The 18,715-nt window shown below is 36.8% G+C and overlaps 1 protein-coding gene across 5 annotated transcripts in view; it reads left to right on the top strand.

Annotated features, from left to right (window-relative positions):
* Positions 1-18,715, top strand: part of PDE5A (phosphodiesterase 5A) — a 140,452-nt gene that overhangs the window by 92,347 nt on the left and 29,390 nt on the right. For all 5 annotated transcript variants that reach the window (XM_074867231.1, XM_074867228.1, XM_074867227.1 and 2 more), the window contains exons 4-9: positions 7,896-7,967; positions 9,065-9,154; positions 10,481-10,618; positions 11,927-11,994; positions 14,124-14,232; positions 17,427-17,511. In XM_074867231.1, coding sequence (XP_074723332.1) covers positions 7,896-7,967; positions 9,065-9,154; positions 10,481-10,618; positions 11,927-11,994; positions 14,124-14,232; positions 17,427-17,511 — 562 coding nt within the window. The remainder of the gene's footprint in view (positions 1-7,895; positions 7,968-9,064; positions 9,155-10,480; positions 10,619-11,926; positions 11,995-14,123; positions 14,233-17,426; positions 17,512-18,715) is intronic.

Genomic DNA, 18,715 nt, shown 5'->3' with positions numbered 1-18,715 from the left:
CCAGATCATAAAGGTTTGTATAGTGCTAGCTTTATGAAGAGTTTTCATTTTCCCATGAAAAACTACAAATGCAAACTGACCGAGCTTTGCATGTGACTTCAGGGGCTTTGAACAAAGTTCTAATATCTGTAAGCCCCCACTGCACAATCTCTAATAACTAACCAGAAATTCTTTCTATCCCATCATATGACAAAAGTATTGCCACATGATACTTTCTAGCATGCAAGGCTGTATCATTTGAAGAAAACTTGAGGAAGAAGGACTTTGGGTAACCTGAATTGTATTCTACAAAATGGTTCAAAGTCAAATAATTTAATCATCTATCCTGTATTTAAATTTGTCATAAGGTGAATGTGAAGCCGTAGCAAAGATTCCATTTTGATCCAGAAAGATTTTATCTTCTGATGATTTTTCTGTAAGAGCAGATAACTGTATACAGTTTTCTAGCCATCATTATGTAAGACTTGCTACTTGGATTATCGACATATATCAGAGAACACATCAAAACCTTCAAAGAGACTGAATTTTTATCTTCAGTGGTACAAAAGCCACCAATGAAAAGTTAGTATTAGCCACCTTGTACCACAGAGTTACCATGGTTATTTCTTTTGCAAGAGGAAACTGGTATTGCTGGCCACAGGCTTTAGCTGTAGCTATTAATGCTAACCATTTCAGTGCTACAGTGCTTATACAGAAATCAGGGTTTTACCACTACTGGCAGAAGACCTAAGGTTGTGGCAGTTCAGCATCATGTATCTCAAAAAGCAGCTTTTCATTCCTGATGTGTCTTTAAACCTTTGATTTTTCAGAAGCTTCAGATGGTATTGATTTGCCTTCTAGAGCTCATGTAATAAAGTCAGTAAATGCAGTGGCACTTTCTTCTGACCTTGTTTGGTCTTGGATTCAGAGACCCAGAAAAAGGACTACAGAAGTTGTTGCAAATAATTTATCACCTCAAATTTCTCCATCTGGTTTTGTAGACATTTGTAAACAAGCAGTCATTTTGAAAAAAATTGACAGAACTGAATTAAGGAATGGAAGCCCTTAGCTTAAACCAATTTGTGGAGTTACACAGAACCGATACAAGACTCAGTACAGCTCTCTGACTGGTTTGGAATATCTGTAGAATGGATGGTTGCTGATGCACAGAGTTACCACAGCTGCCATAGAACATCTACAGGAATTACATAATTTTTGGTTATTTCTGCATTTTTTTCTTTCAGTTGTGCAAAATAGTTTCCATAAAATTCTATTTCAGTTTAATTTCTACTAAAATCTGTAGAATTTTCTCATATGGGAACTTTTAGCTGAATTAACTGAGACCTACCTCCCAGGCTCTGAGTGTAAGATTGAACTTCCTATAAATGGCTAGGGAAATGTTTTATTCTGGCAATGCTCACTCTGATTGTTTAGTTTGTTACTTCGCCCTATCTCCTGTCACTGGGAAGGTCTTCCCAACAAATCAGGGATGCTACTCTATTTACAACAACCTTTGAAAATATCCTGTTGAATTTTATTGTATAAAGCATGACCAGGCGTGTTCTGTTAGTCAGCCAAGTTATTTTCTCCCACAGTGAACACTTCAGGTATAATACATCACAGTCACTGCAGTATAGTGTAAATCTAGCCAAGCTAACTTTAAACAAACTAACTCAACTTCCAGTAGTAGTCTTGCTGCAGGATTATGGAGATGAGTAATTTGCTTCTTGGGTGGATTTTCATTTTATGCTGAGACATGTGTTACAGTAGCTAGACTGCTAGACACGCAGGCTACTGCTGGCATGAATGATAGAAGAGGATGTGAAAGTTTTGTTGATTAAAAATGAAAGTCTGTAAATACGGTTCTGTCCCTGCAGGATAATTTTATAATCCTGAATCAAACCTCTACGAGACCAGGAGAGCAAAGGAAGGTTAAAACCACTCAGTCTATCTTCTCAAGTGGATATGTTGCCTTCTTTAAAATGAGATAAAAGTTGAGTTTCCCTCCTCCTGTTACCATTCTTTAGCTTAATGTCATTTTTCTTCAGGAGCCAGAAAAGTAAATAAAATATATCTTCTTAGGAAGCAAAATTATATTAATTATATTTTTAAGGCAGCTGAAGTAAGAACCAACTAAAAAGGGCACTAGCTGCCTGTAGAGCTGGAACAGCTTTCACAGAGTTAGGCCTGTAATGTTAATGCGCAAAAAATTGCGGCATGAAACAATCCAGATAAAACTCAGAGCACAGTCATCAGCACTAAAGTCATCAGTCATCGTCTACTGGGAAATACTCTAGGTAGCCTGCTACTTTTAGAGGCAGGAGTCAGCTATTGCAAGAAAATAGTAGAAATAAAGCTCTCTGATAATTAGAAGAAATGTCTCCTTGTAACATGGATCAGGCTTTATTAAATGGGGTAACTGGTACAGAGCAAGAAGAAAGGTTACAGAACAAGTAGCAGCACTGCAAGATTATCTGTGCTGCCAGCAAGAATAAAATTAGGAAAGCTGTGTTCAGATGTGTTAAAACAGGTGTGGATATTGACTCAAGTAATTGTTGGAGGGTGTTTTCCCCCTTTTTGGGACTGAAAGTAAGAGAACAATTCCATCATCAAAATTGTTTTTTGTCTTCATCATGTATGTCTATCTTATGTGATCTAAATGGAAAATAACAAAGTAGTTGGTTTCTGATCCAAGGGGAGTTTTTCCAAATTACTTTAAAGAAACCTGAACCACTAAGGTCCATCACACACAGCTTGTTCCTTTCTGCCCACCCCTTCTGTGCTTTCAATACATCAAACCTGGATGAAGGCTCTTGTTAGGAACTAGATGACTACTATAGATATACCTTGTTCTATAATCCCACTTACCTAGTGAGACTGGGGTAAAGCTTATGAAAAAGAGTGTGTAGCACTCAACATCTCACTGGGTACTATAGGGATTAGGCCATAAACTCACAGGTATCAGAGTATAAGCAGATACTAATTACTTCAGTCTTTCCCCTCCTTTACTCTTGGTTTTTTTGGGTCCAGAGTACTACCTTAAGCTTTTCTAGTGGTCATCCCCTTTCACAGCTGTTTTTAACCTCTTTCTTTCCTACTAGTTTTGACTTGGGTGACCAAGAAATATACAGGATAATTCTTTAGGCATAGTAGGAGAATGACAAGAAATCAAACATACATCTCTGCTTTATTGCTACAGGACTCAATCTTCAAAAAAGTTCATTTGATGCCTGCCTGTTAAGAGAATTAAAGACACGTAAAATATTGTGCCTAAGTAACTTTAAAAATGCCTTTATATTAGACTGGAATAGTGCTTGCACAAGCAAGTGTTTGACTGTAATTTTTTTATGATATTCTCCAAGCTTTACAGAGAATTAGCTTTATCTCAGATATGTCTTGTTTGTTGCCACAAAGACTTCATACTTTAAGGTACCTGTTATCTGAGTAAGTTTTCTGTATATCTGAGCTCAGAGCAGACAGCTTTGATTCAGTTTCGCTGCTGGTGCGAACATAACTCCCAGCTGGAGCTCACAGATCAGGCCTATTGTTATTTCAGATTTGTTTACAGTAAGTTTTAAAAATGAGGATTTGGGTTTCATACTGTGCTTAGTATTCTCTAAAATGCAGGCATACGTTCTCCATGGCCTAAAATGCTACCACATGATTTACTTCTGTCCTAATTACATAATTACTTTAGTAACAGGGACAGATCCTCTTGAGTTTCCTACATCTTCTCCTAATTACCTGGTTGCAGGCAAGACTCCAATGGCTAAATAATATCCATCTGAGGTTTTTTTCATTACTGTCTCTACACCACATTCTACAGGATTTAGTGAAGTTCACTGCAATTTGTACTGATATAAATGAGGCCAGAATTTGGACCAGTTTAATTTTTAAAACTATTTTGTGTGAAAAACATGGCACATGCTTTGAAGTTGTCTTTAAAAGCTTAGAATGCTACTGAAAGAACAACAACAACAAAAAAGGTTTGCATCTGTACAGAATTTTATCATCATCAAGACGACCATGAGTTTTTAGCAGATTTATTCTCCTTATTACTCCCTCCCTCTTCAGTTAAAACCTTTTATTGAAAGACCTTAACAAAGATCTAAAAATGATCATTTCTCTTGAAACACATGCCTTTGTTAATGTATCAGAAACCTGCAGTGCTAATAAAGGGAGCATAAATAGGTTTTTTTGCTGTATTAATATGGTCCTTTCACTATTTTCTTACAGCATTTTTAAGCACCACAGACTTCCCTTTCATGGAGGGGATGTGTTTACACAAGATGAAAGTACTCACCTTTTGGATGCCTTAAAAAGCCTCTGACCTCATGGAAGTTGTCTTAGCTCATGCTGGATCAAAACTGAAAAAAATTAAAAAAAATTAAATAAATACCCACAGAAGACAGTGGTATGAGAAAAGGCCTAACCATTAATCTCTGCACATGTAGGTTAACATAAAAGTATAGTGATTGGTTAAAGGATTTACTTACTATTCAAAGTCTGCTGTAGAAGTACATAAGGCTAGTTAAACATTGTTACTACAGTAAGAAAGTTCACTGGATAAGAAATGTCCCTCACTGAAGCAAAAGACAGGTTCACTGTGGGAAATACCGTGTTGTATGGAATGGAGCTGACAGTTAAGCTTTATTTCAGACATTTTTGAGCCCACAGCTGGCAGGGATTCATGCTGCAGAGCGATGACCTTATTTGTAACATCAGTATTTTGGGAAGGCTAGGCTGAGAGATAGTAAATTGTCTTCCATTACAAAAATAAAACTGTATGCCTTCCGTCAGCTTAGCAGTTATAAATTTAATGATTAACAGCTAAGTACAACTTTTCAAACGTGCACACCACAAAGTTTTCTTCTGATGCTGTTTATCCAAAAAAAGCAAGATAAAAAAAATACCATTGTTAACACCTTGCACTGGTCTTACACTGCTTGGATCTCAATCAAAGGGAGTTCTTTGCAGCTGTCACTCATTTGTTATAAGCATGCCAAAAGATCTGAAAAGAATCAAAAGCTTTGCATATACTTTATGGCTTCTTACCACGTACTCTTTCATGTTATTGTACTTGGCTAGGCAGGCTTCATCTGTGCTAGCACCTTCTAGCCTCTGAGTTTACTACACAGCAGATTTATTGAGTTTAGCAGAAGTTGAGATCCAGCCATTTAAATAGATGAATGAATAGATAACTGTAAGGAATGCAGCATTTTACTGAGTGACTTCTAGCTCTTCCCAGTTTCCAGCCTCCCTCTCCTACCTCTTGCTCTGGTGCTACTCCTCTCTTTCAGATCTGCCTTAACCTACATCCATTCCAGGTGCTGCTAGTGGCGATTCAGCTTGATACCATAAACTGTGGGCTTCATTTCTGGGTACCAATATAAGTAATGGCTCAGACATAATTGTCCCCACCCTCCACTTGGCACCTTCCTCAGGTCATCTACTTTGGTACCTTTCTCACCCATCCTGATAAACAGCATTGGGTTCACCATCTTATAGCTCCCACTGTTGATATCAATTACAGAAACCTTTCATTACTCACAAACAGTCAGAACTCTTTTTTTTTTTTACTTCACAAATCAAGGTAACTATACTTTCTCCAATCCTTTTAAGCCTGAAGCCAGATTAGTAATACTTTGCGAAGTCTCAAAAGGAGTGGAAACATACCAAATTATATTAGGGAAAGGCCTTGAAATCCTATAATCTAGGAAATGTTTATGCATCAGAGAAAAACATTTATTATAGTAAGAATTTGATTTAATAGAGAGTAAGAGTGTGTATTAGTGATGTGTAGTATAATAATAAAAATAAATAACGTTTTTTTAATGAAATGACAAAATATTTGAGTTAGAAAACCTCTCAATTTCACCTTATTGACAGTAAAAGTCAGAAGTATCTCAGCTGAAATTAACTTCCTTCTGAAAGCCTTCCAGTTTTAGTGTGCTGTGAAATTACATAGTTAATTTATGAGTCAGAAGAGTAGAAGCACGGAAGTACAAGGGTAAGGGCAGAGTTCAGAAGAAGGACAGTATAGTCACTTGCCAGTACAGAGCTTGAATAACTGCAGTGGGGAATCTACAGAAATACTATCCCACTGAATTAATTTTTTTAAAGAAATGCTCACTTTCTCTTTATACTGACTTGTATGAAGGTCTCTTTAAATTCTCTTGTTTTCCCTGGGCTCTGAAAAACAGATCCAAGTTGCCAGAGAAGAAATCTATGTTGAGTATGTAAGAGTAAGTCCAAAGAACCACCCAATTTCATTTTCCCCCTTATGTCAGTTAGAGCCTGCATTAGAAACTGAAATCAGTACTAAGCAAAGATCTGAATTCCACTTTCATTTTTATAAGGAGTTCTGCTGTTTGCTGGGCAGATTGGCTTCCTGGGAGGCTCTCACCAGCATGCAGAATTGAACTCCAGAAAGACTGGCAGTAACAAAAGCATCATGCTTAAACAGCTGTGTTCTTCTCTCACATTCATTTTACATTTTTTTAAAAATCTAAACCAACATCCTGTATCAGGAAATCATGTTTATTGGCTAATTATCCTCTATGTAGAATGTTACAAAAGCACCAGTAGCTTGGACTTCAATTGACTGTCCTTAAAGGGACTGTTTTCTATTTTGTAAGAAATCATGTTTTAATCTCCCAATTCATGGAATTATGTCCAGGAACTTGAAATCAAATTTTATGACAGATTATTTCTGTACTAAAAAAGCATCATCTGAAATTTAGCATAATTCATAGACAGAACTTTAAAAATAAAACTAGATGTGTAATATGGCTTGGTCTGTTGTTACATGGATTTCATTTTCTTCCACTTAAATCCAAAAGGAGACAAGCCAACAAAGGAAGTAAATGGAGCTGATCTGTTGATGTCTTTATTTAATAAATCATCGTAGTTTTTTTCTGGTTCAGGTAAACCCTCCTTTTTACTATCTGTGCATTGGTTTACTTATGTGGGCAGCCTTAATTTATGAAGCCTCTTGGCTGGTGATCTTAATACACAGTCCATTTGAAAGCCAGGACTTGTGCCATGTGCCAAGACAAGAAAGAACTACTTAACGGAAAGCCTTTAGTGTTGATCAGGGCATATGGGTTTGCTTCTTTGGTCCATCGCAGATGTCCCGCAGGACCTGTAAATGAGTTTTTACCTTTTGCTTAGCTTCTTACCTGTAAACTGGGATTCTTCCCTACCTTCCAAGTTGCTCCATAGGGAAAATAATATTAAATGGCAAGATATCAGCATATTTTGTCAAGTAAGACAGTCTAACCACCAGCTGAAGCATAACAAAATGTCTCTTCTCAGTATTGGTTTAATGTGGTCTTAGTAAAAGCCTACCTTTAAAAACGTATTAAGTTTGAGTAACAAACTTGAGTTTGGCAGGACCACAACCTTTGTATGCTCTTTTTCACCTGATGAAAATTAATCCGGTCAGATTCAGAGAGATACAAAATGCAAAAAGATCACTGTAGCCAAAGTCTAGATATGGTAAGGAGGTTATCTTCTGGAAATTTTGTCAGAGCTAGCAGGAAGGCTATTTTCTACACACACAAGCAGATGAACTTTAGAGAGAGCTGTTGCATGGTCTAGCTTATGACTGCAGAAGTGTAAACTGTTATTGTCATTCTGGGAGGTGATTGTTCCAATTTATAGACTCAATTTTGGACCAAATCAACCCCTCTTCGTAAGAGCATCCAGGAGTCATGCCACTTATTTTTTTGGATATTTCAGCATGCTCAGATATTTGTAATATGAATAAATTAGGAAAAAACAGGCTTAAATATCCAAAGGTCAACCAAATGAATACCTCTAATGATCATTTATTATCTTCTATAAATATGTCTAGAAATAGAATCCAGTGACAGACTCCTAAAAATTATCTAATTACTCCATTTTGAATACAGGTTGTTGGTGTGGCTCAAGCAATCAATAAGAAATCTGGAATTGGTGGCACTTTCACTGAACAAGATGAAAAGGTATAAAAGCTGGACATTTATGTCTCTTCTGTTTTCATAGGGGATTGGGGGATGGATATGTTATTACTTTTGAGGCTGATCAGAAATGTTAAAGTTATTAAAAATTAAACATCTCTGAAAAAGTAAAAATTCCTGGTAATACTGCAAATTTCTTTCTTTATGAGGCCATGAGAAATGTGCATGTGAGATAGTTTAATTTCTGGATCACCATGGTATCTCCTACATATCTCTGAAACACAGGTTTACCCTACTGAAATGCATTGTAAAACAGTCTATCATAACTTCTGGTAGAGATAACTTTTTATTAATTGGTTCTAACTCTCCTGGCATCCCCAGCAAACATATTTTGAATATTAAATTTGTATAGTGGTTTTTTTAAAATACTGTATCACTTCTCATTATCGCAATTGCAGGATGAAAAAAAAGCTTTGGCTAAATTATGAGCAATATATGAGATAATTGGTAGAGTAGACAGCACCTTGATTCCTAATTCTCACACTGCAGTTGCTTTCCAAACATTTCCAGACTTCACATTCAGATTAGTGTAGCAAAAACCAGGCTGTACTCAGTCTGAAGAAGTTGACTTAATCCTCAGCAATAAAAAAATCAGAATTCACCCTTTGCCTCTGAAAACTTCCCCTTTAAAACAAAATGCATACTGAGTAACTGCAGGATATCAGAATTAATCTCATTCCAAAAGAAAAAAAATTGTGGGTTTGCTATGTTAGCAGAATTTTATTTATACCTTGCAAGGGATTGAATTCCCCAAAATAAGAGGCTGATAGTCTGCACTCAGTTTTTCTAGATAAAATATGCATTGCTGCAAAATTAGTTGATTCATTTGAGCTGCTTCTTATATCAATCCCACTTTTTTAAACTGTGAAGATCATTAGTTTAAAATAGGGAGAAGAGATTCTTGAGGAAATAACAAATTATGAGTAACGAAAAAAACCCTCTGAATTTGTGATTGCCAAAAATAACTGAAAAATATCAATTAATACAGAGTGAAAACAAAATTTGCAGTTGCTTATCTTTGAATAGAGTTAAGATGCTGTGAGACATATCTTCATGAGGTGTTGATGTTAATTTGTCTTCAGGATTTTGCTGCGTATTTGGCATTTTGTGGAATTGTTCTTCACAACGCTCAGTTGTATGAGACATCTTTGCTTGAGAACAGGCGTAATCAGGTATGGTCAACAGGTTTTTCCCAAGAATAAAGAAATTACGATGGTTAGCTAGTAATCAGAGCCTGCTCTTGATATTTCTTATATGGTAGTTATTCCTTGGCTATTTTTAATTACTCTAATTGAATGCTGTGTATCTCTGATAAAGCTCTAACTGCATTGAGAAGTAGCTGGGTACATTTCCAGCTTGGGCTGTGAGAAGTGGACCGTCTAGGGGAAGAAGGTAAAGCTACATGTCAGAAAATTAATTCCATGTCAATATATGTGATATTCCCTGACGTTATCCTGTGGCTCACTGTATATTATACAACCAGAGGTGTACATACTCCAGAAATTTCAGATAGAATTATCCCTACAGAATGGTAGAGGTTATACAGATTGCTCTTTTAGTCTGCTTCAAATAGTCACTAACCATATTTTCAGTAATGAGATGGAAAACTGAATTTCCTTCTGATTAATGTAACTGTATTTTCCAGCCATCTTTATAACTAACGGGTTATTAATGCCATGGCCTTTAGGGGTGAATATATCTGCCATATACAGTATGAAAAGGTTTTGAAGAAACAACTAGGCAGCAGCTGTTTTAAAAATTTTCTGGTAGGTCTGAGTTTCCAAGTGACTATCAGTGTTCATAATTAGTACAAATTTGGACAATCTTTTCAGATTGGCTCTATGCTTCTTGTGAGGAAAAAAGGAATATAATATGAGCACATCTGAGCAGCTAAGTCCTTCAGCAGCAGCTTTGAAATACAGCAGCCTGTATCTAAATGATGCTTTCACCAAATGCGTTCATTAGGATCTGTTAGAATTACAACAGATAATAATTGTGTTCAAAAGTCTTAAGAAATGTAAATATCTCTGTTCTTAGAATGTACAGATGAGCCATAGGAAACTATTAGGTTTTCTAAGGACAAAAACTGTGTGTTGTCTGGATTTCTCAGGTTTCATTTGATGGACTGTTCATGCCAAATCTATTCTGTCTCTCTGACCAAAAACATCAGACAGCTAACTATGCTATTTATTTCTTTCATCAAAAGTGTCAAACTGGCTATTATTTGTTGTTACCTTGTTTGAGAGCCAAAACTTCATTTTGGTCACAGACATATGTGTTCACAGAATCACAGAATTGTCTAGGTTGGAAAAGACCTTGAAGATCATCCAATCCAACCATCAACCCAACATTAACAGTTCCCAACTACACCATATACCTCAGCGCTCAGTGTTGAATTCCTTGATTCAGGGAAGAGGAGAAGAATCAAAGACAGTACTAATGATAATTGTTGCTTAAATCACAATTAGTCAGAATTTCACAAAAGACCTTTTCCCCAGGTGCTTCTTGATCTTGCCAGTCTGATTTTTGAAGAGCAGCAGTCTTTGGAAGTAATTCTGAAGAAGATAGCTGCCACTATAATATCCTTCATGCAAGTGCAGAGGTGTACCATCTTCATAGTGGATGAAGATTGTACTGTGAGTATGTTTTTCGCCTAAAGGCAGAAATGCTTATTCTGTGTGAGCAGTGTGGGCTTCCCTCCATTCTGACTCAATAGTATTTCAAACCCATAGTATGTTCTATCGCCTTTTCATCTACTCAGGTTAGGTGTTGACTTGGGAGGCTTCAATCTTTGTGTAGGCCAGACTGCCATTTTATGCAGCCATTTTGCATTACATGTTGGTGAACTACGGCTCTAAGCTCTCACCTATGGCATAGATCTTGAATGTTGAACTCTTTCATAACTCATTTTCTTGACTACTGATGTAGGACGGAAAAAAGGAGAAGGCTGGGAGAAAAACAATGTGGCCTTTGCTTCCTGTGCAGAATCAGTTTTGGCAGCACTTTTTATTTCTTGAGTATACCTAAGCAGGGAGTATCTAAATAAGGTATGTAAACAGAATCATGGCCTGTCCCAAGATTCTGGCTCACTGGAGCAAAGCACAACTCCCTTCCAATCTGCCCGCCTGTATTTACTTTCTATTGAAAATAGGCTGCAGAACAAGGAACAGGATATTACGTTGCATGCCTCAGTCTTGTACTGGCATTGCTAGCTTTATTTTACTATTCATTATAGGTATGGCTGTACTAAGATCTGGAAGTGAGGAAGCCCTTCCAGGTTCTGTAGCACAAAAATAACACACAGCATTTGTGATCATCTGCCACAGTCCCATCTCTCACTGTATTTAGAAGAGTCACTCCTGCAGACAAGAATACAGAAGAGGAATTTACCTGATTTTGGTATTCACATATTAACAGTGTCCTTGCAAGTTAGATAAAGTCCAGCACCTAGTTTGCAGTCTGTACTTTGAATCTTTAGTACAGAGAGAATCTAATTTCTCTCTACATTTAAGGTTCTCAACTGTTAAAAACAGCTGCGTGAAAAGCAACGCAATGATCAGTCAATATTAAGTCATCATCAGAAGATTTTGATGTCCTCACCTGTCCAAGCAAAGCAGGTCTAGAATTGGATGAATGTTAAAATAAAGAAGTTCTATGCTGATGGATAAATTTGGCACAGCTTGTAAATATTGGCATTCCTTCTCAGAGTGATCAATAGAAATTCAAGACACTTCAATGACATTTTAAAGTTGTATCAAAAGATATTTTTCTGGTGGGATCCTGTACGCTTGCTGCTAGATGTGAAATGAAGTTAAATAATTTTACACTTGTCTTTAGTACAGAATAGGTTTTGATAACTGCAACAAGCTTTTCATGAATACTCCTATTCTAACTTATGACAACCTTATACACCTATATATTAAAATACCCTCTCGGTATTCCAGGATTCATTTTCTAGTGTGTTTCACATGGAATCTGAGGAATTAGAAGATTCGGCTGAAAATCTAAAGAGGTAAGAGAGTGGATTCAAACTTTTGTTCATCCCAAGAGAATGCTGAAGAAACTATGCTTTTAATATTTTTTTTCTTAATAACAGACCTATTTCCACTGGGTGCCATGTATTACTCCTATTTTCATAGAGCAGGTTTTGCCCTGGAATGTACACAGACAAACTCTATAGCCTTAAAAAGGTCACACTGAGCAGAATCAGAGAGTAGGACCTGATCTCTTCACTCTGTCAGGTCTAAGTACATAGTTGTATCGCAAGGCTAAGCTATGGAAATGTACAAAATGTGAGAAGTAAAAATCTAAGCTGGTGAGCTGCTCTAAAACGCATCTGTAAGAAATCTGCATAGAGTACTGTTGTAGAGTAGACATATCCACATTAGTAGATACTAATCCTATTTATGATTTTAATCATGACTCTTATTTTATAGGTAGGGAAGCAGACTCAAAGAACATGACTGACTAAGTCAAGAATAAAGTCCTAAAGTTCTAACTTCCAGTCATCTTTGAGAAACCATTACGAAGTTCAACTGGGAGGAAGGGAAAGATGTAGAAATACTTGAATTAAAATACCAGATTAAATAGTTTTCAAATTTAGTCTGAACCTCTGTACTGCTTTGAAAATTACTGTCTCCATTACCTTTCTCTGTCATCAAAAACAGTTGATTCAAATAATGCCAAAAGAGTGAGACACAATTGTATATAAAATGCACTACCACAGATATAGCGGCAGAGAAAATGGAGATTTCTGTACCCCTTTGATCTTTTTTGCAGTGAACATTTATGATATTAAGTTTAATTCCATATATTAGAAAATTATGTCCAAAGTATGTGGCTTGAGCAACTAAAAACTGTTGAGCTGTATTACGACTTCAGATAATGTACAACCAGAAAGTACAGAGGTACAACAGGCTAGTAAGATCACAGGGTGAAAAAGAAAGTTCCTGTTTACTTCCTCTTCTATGCTATGGGAATGGTAAAGAGAATTTACCCTTCCTATTCATTATCACTTTCATGGTTACTAGTTAATGGACTCAAAATGTAATTTACTGTTTGCATGGGCCATCAGTAAATTATTTCTCATAACTGATAAGGAAGGAATCTTGGAGGCTTAATTGCATATCTGAATCTTGTTCATGAGACAGCACAATTCTATGCCAAGGACTGTACTATGAGTCAACCATTGGAGTTAGAACTTCTATGCTTGAAGGGCACGATTTTGATTTTGGGCAACAGCAGAAATATAATGACATGGATTAGATGGGAAATATTACTTTACATAATACAGTTTCAGGTTTATTATGTACTCAAGGACCCTGAATCAAACTCAGACAGGTTTTCAGAACTGTGGGGCATTGCCTTGTATAACCAAGTTTGTGAAATAATGAAAGAATTAATTCCCTTCCTCCAGCACTGTGAACATCCTTACACCAGAATGATCACTAAAGTCAAGTCAAATGTTGGAGGGAAACTACAGGAGCTTTATGGGAATAGGTTTATTATTAGGACATATGTCCTCCTCCAAAGCAGGCAAAGGGTCCAAGAGAACTGAAATGCCTTAATTAAATACATCATGGCTAAAAAAGTAGGAGAGGATTGATTCTGTGAAGATACTTTATGTCCTGATTTGGAATAAACTATTTCAGTAACAGAAGCCCCATGCAACTGATTGTGCCTTTAGTTTTGGAACAAATTTGAAATGAACTTAGAAGCAGAAAATTCACAAATGTTAACTGCTGCATGCACTCTGGTTAAAGAATATGTGAATTTCATCCAGTATTGATTTTTCAAGTGTGTCAGATTTGTGAATGAAGTTTATTTTCAAAAAATGCTGTTTATTTCAGCATAAACCCAGTTGTTCATTCTTTATCCTTCATCTGCATAAACTGTACTGAAGTTCGATGTTCAGTGTTAATGTTGTTGAATATTAAAGAAATGGTGGAACATATAAATCAATCTACTCTGCAGTTTTGTGATGGCAGCTGGATTAGGATACAGGATTTGAACTCAACTCCATTATGTATCTATTGGTTATATCCTTTCCTCACACAGGAAAGATATTACAATTACCTGCTTTGCATAATTAAATGATCCATTTTCATACTAAGCACGAAATAATAATGTTGTATCCTTCAGGGACTATGATACAAACAAAATCAATTATATGTATGCTCAGTATGTCAAGAATACGATGGAGCCTCTTAACATCCCAGATGTCTGCAAAGACAGAAGATTTCCCTGGACAGTAAGTAAAATAAGCTTAGATTTGAAATTCAGAAATGGAAAATGTTTTTCTGATACCTTTCAAACCTTTTTTGTTTTCTCCTTATTATTTCTATAAATCTAACAGCCACAGTTAGAATTATGTAAACACAAAGGAAGGTACATGTGCTTGATAAAATTCATTATCAGTGAAGAAATGGTATAATACTCACGCAGTGAGATGGGTGGCCAGGGGAGGGATTTATACCTACAGCCACTATTAAAAAAGCCTAACATTAATTTGTCAATAAAGGGACAGTGTAATGTGGAAAGCTTGCAATATGTTCTATTGAAAACATATAAGTGAAGGACAGTTGGAGGTTTTCACAGTAATTCTTGGTAGTTTACTGTGATTGTTAGGAGGCTTGCAGAAGTTCCTTCTCTTTTATCCTTTTTCCCTTCTTGTTCTGGCAAAGATTAATGTTATAGATGCAAGTTCTTTGCTGTTTTGGAGAAGGAACAACTTCACTTTTCTTTGGGAGCTTTTGCTTCAGCCTGTGGTATGGTGTACTACTGAACACACAAATACTGGAGAGCTAGGAGGGAAGGTCACTTGGCAAGACTCAGATTACAGTCAGGGTGCCTTCAAAGTTGTCATCAACAAAGAGCACACTGGTAAATCTATTTTCCTGGCAATGCAGAAATTAGAAAGATGTCTGCTCTTCTTACGTATATTTAAGCCTGTTGGCTAGAGGGACTCAGGGAGAGGGTAATAAGAGGGAGAGGAGTTATTGTGATCACCAGATAGCTCTTTACTGAACTCTTTGTTCTGAGATGTACAACGAAAAGGTCAGAAAATAGTCTTCAATGTAATTGTTCCAGTAAGTGGAAAGAAGGGGCAGGCTCGTGGTGGGGAGCTTTGTTGATTTCCTTTTTTCTCTCTACAAGGTTTCATGGATGTTCTGGAGTGAGTTTCTATGAAGTATTGAGCAACGTAGGAATTGGGTGCTCCAGTACAGGGCCCAAAGCTATCTTAAAGTGGAACTAAAAACAAAATCAAATGGATGTAGATATACTGTATTAGATCAATAAAGAAAGAGGTGATTATTTTGAAGACATTTTAAAATAAAAATAATATCTCAAGAGTCATCCAGACAACTCTTTGTCTGAAACAGGCCTTTCACTTTGTCAGCAGGGTTTGAGTTCTTTTGCAATTTTCCTTGGAATCTAGATGACTTACATCTTATGCATGTAAAAGAAACTCATAAAAAGAAAATAATAGTGTTGCTAGAGGGAATTTTGGATAATGTTTTTCAACACACAGTGGCTGCATCTCCATCATTGTGTAGGAGCAGTCTCAAGGCAGGGCTGTAGGATAAATGTTTTAAAATCTGATGAACATGAAGGAAATCCCACGTGTACCTAGTGCTGTAGAAACCCTGGCTTGCCTCTTTCTTTAGAGGACATTCAACAGCATGCCTGCTCACCTTACGAAAATAACTTTGTGGTTTCTAAATCTTTTGGTGGCCTCAACTACCTAGGTAGTGACATGAAGCAGAACTAAGCTTAGGTTTTATTTGTGGAAGGGCTGTGATGTTGCCTGCCTGAGGTTCACGCCACTTACAAGGACAGTATAGAAGCCAAATGCTAAGCAGTCATGTGTACATGCTCCTCCCTGAACCGACAAAGTGGAGTGGAGTGCAGTGGAGACAAAGTTCAAATATCTACAATTCCTTAAAGGCATTTGTTTTTGCTTAATCTCCTTCCTGTTCGTTAATACTGGGTCAGGCATTTTTATTAAACACTGTGCACTGTGGTCTTATCTCCAATCCAGTCCAGTTTGACTTTCAATGGATCTGAACTTTACCATGAAACAGCAGGCTCTTCTGAGGGTAGCCATAAACCAATTTTCATGAAAGCTTGACTTTGTGTGTCTTAGTCGCCCTTGCTGGAGAGGTCTAGGGAGAGATGCTGATTCTTGTATCCTTTTTTACAGCTGATTTCACAGGTATGTTACAGTTCAGAAAACAGCAAACCCTACTCTTTGAGTTATTCCATATACCCTCTTGATAATGGGCTACTATTAAGTAGTAGTACATAACAGTACTTCTGGAGTCTTCCTGGAGTCGCATAAAGTATCTGGCATGATGTAATCCTTTAATGTTTTCTTTAAAGAATCACATTTCCTATTGCCACTTGTAAGCATTATAGTGTTTGTGCATTTGCCTGCAAAGAAACTGCCTATAATCCTTGCAGAACACCAGAGAGTAGAGCAACAATAGTAAAAAGAACCCAACAAATAACCTTTTCATCTGCAATATTAGTGTGTACCCATTTTTTTGTGTCGCAAACAATTAGAGATTGGACCAAATGTACTTCTTAGCAACTGCCACGTTATTCCAGGAACAGTCAGAGCAGAACTACATCCTTTTCTCACCAGATATTTGAAAAAGATGCATGTCTTTTTGTTCCACCCTTTCACCCCCCAAATAAATTCGGTTTCCTTCTCCTGGAGCATAAGACAGGATAAAATGTCTGTGGAAGATTGCAGAATGTTGACCTCAGTGGTGGTAGTTTTCCTATCTGTTGTTCTTTGGATCATGATTTGGTCTCCACTAAGCCCCCTTTCAGTGCATTGGTGGATTAATCAAGGCATCTCAAACAAACCGAAAGAATTTACAGAAGTTTTAGTGCCACAAAATGCACAGTTAGCTTAATGTCAGCTAGTTACTCTTGTTTTATGACATCTGTTCCTTACATTTCCATATTGCAAGTGAGGGGATATGCTGGAAAGGGGAGAGGTCAGTTCCTTTTACAGCTCATCACCTGATGAGAGTAAAAAGGTGTCCTAAAGCCCATCTGATCTCTTTTCAGCTGCACTAAGTGGAACACTTTGTCTTGGTGCAAAGTTGTCATTTTCATGGAAGTGGTACCTTCTAATGAAATAACCTATTACAAAATTAGCACATTTTTAGCACAATTACACAAGTCACTGTAAACTACTGAATTAAGATTATCATCATTACTTGTTTTATTATTGACCAAAGCCTGTATCACATAGAGTGTTTATGATACCATCCAGCCAAAGATGTGCAAACTCTTGGAAGATGTGCTTGCTTTTTGAAGGAGTATGTAAGGCAAGAATAGCTGTAGGCCCCAGCTCTACAGCTTTTTCACTTCAGCCACTTGAACATTAGTCTTTAAAATTGTAACTGTATTTTTTTGTTTGTTCAACAGAATGACAATGCAGAAAATGTAAGTCAACACATAAAGAGTTTGCTGTGTACACCAATAAAAAATGGGAAAAAGAATAAAGTGATAGGTAGGTATCTTTACAAAAAGTATTTTTATACCTTTCATAGAAATATTTCTGTGCTCCACAGTAAAATGTCAGCAACATGGAATCTCGACCCAGGAAAAAAGATCCTTAATTATCATGTTTTCAACTAATAAGTCCACTGCAACCTTGACTGTAAATTGCTTACCTAATCAGTTACCAAGTATCTACATCACTTGTGATACTTCACCATTTTTATTGCTTCTTTGCATTCAAAAATTTTCTGTAAGTAGAATTATTTTCATTGCTTCCTGTTCTGAGAGTCAGTTAACCACTCTTGCTTCTGTAGATCTTTTACATGGCAGTGAAAGGAGGAGAAGATACAAATCAGTAAATAAGCTCTTCAGGCCTGAGCTGTCTGTAGTGCTGGGCTTTTAGGGAACAGTGGTGGCATGTGGAAAGGCAAGCTGAACTGCACAGACATTGACAGTTTCTTCAAATGAGACTCAGCTCTGGAAAGATTCATGCATTAGAAGGCCAGCTGCTGTGCAGTTTTGGTGCTATGAATTGCCCTTTGGAGGTGCCTGCTTCTATCTGTGGATTACATAGGGAGCCTACAGTCCTATTGTAAGACACAAGTTTAAGATTCTAAAGCTACCCAATGTAAGTATGTCTGCAGCATCTCCTTGGCTTTTTCTAGAACTGCTTTTATTCTATTTTAAAGAGTGGCCATAGTACCACTGCATAACCCAATGTATATAGTAAATGAGGGCCCTTTTCTACAAAGACAGATCTTTTTTTTTTAACTCCTGAATCAGAAAGAGAAGCATCATCTTTTCCTGAGTTCTTTGAAATTTCTTTTGATATCAGCTTCTTTAAAGTTCTTTTATTACTTTGTTTTAAATATTCTACCAGACACTAGAAGACCGAGATGAAGATTGAACTGTTGAGCTTTACTCAGATTATGTTTCACTACACTGTTAGCTACTGATGAAACAGTTGCATCTGATCTCATATAGTTTTTTTCTATTGTTATTTTCTGTGGAAGTTCAAACTGAAAGTTTTGGTCAGGCCACGCATTTAGGTGGGTTTCTCAAATCTGAGTAATTCTCATGGGGAAATGTTCTTCAAAGTCTTTTAAGGTTTCACAGCCTGCCTAACGTTCAGATCTTTAATAGGGCAAGGTCAAGAAATTGTCTTTGGGACAATACCCAGAAGTTCCTTTAGCATACTATATACTGTGTAAGGC

Source organism: Strix uralensis, chromosome 4, assembly GCF_047716275.1.
Source record: "Strix uralensis isolate ZFMK-TIS-50842 chromosome 4, bStrUra1, whole genome shotgun sequence".
NCBI classification, from domain to species: domain Eukaryota; kingdom Metazoa; phylum Chordata; class Aves; order Strigiformes; family Strigidae; genus Strix; species Strix uralensis.
The sequence above is the reverse complement of the archived record's forward strand: the minus strand, read 5'-3'. Positions and strand labels throughout refer to the sequence as shown.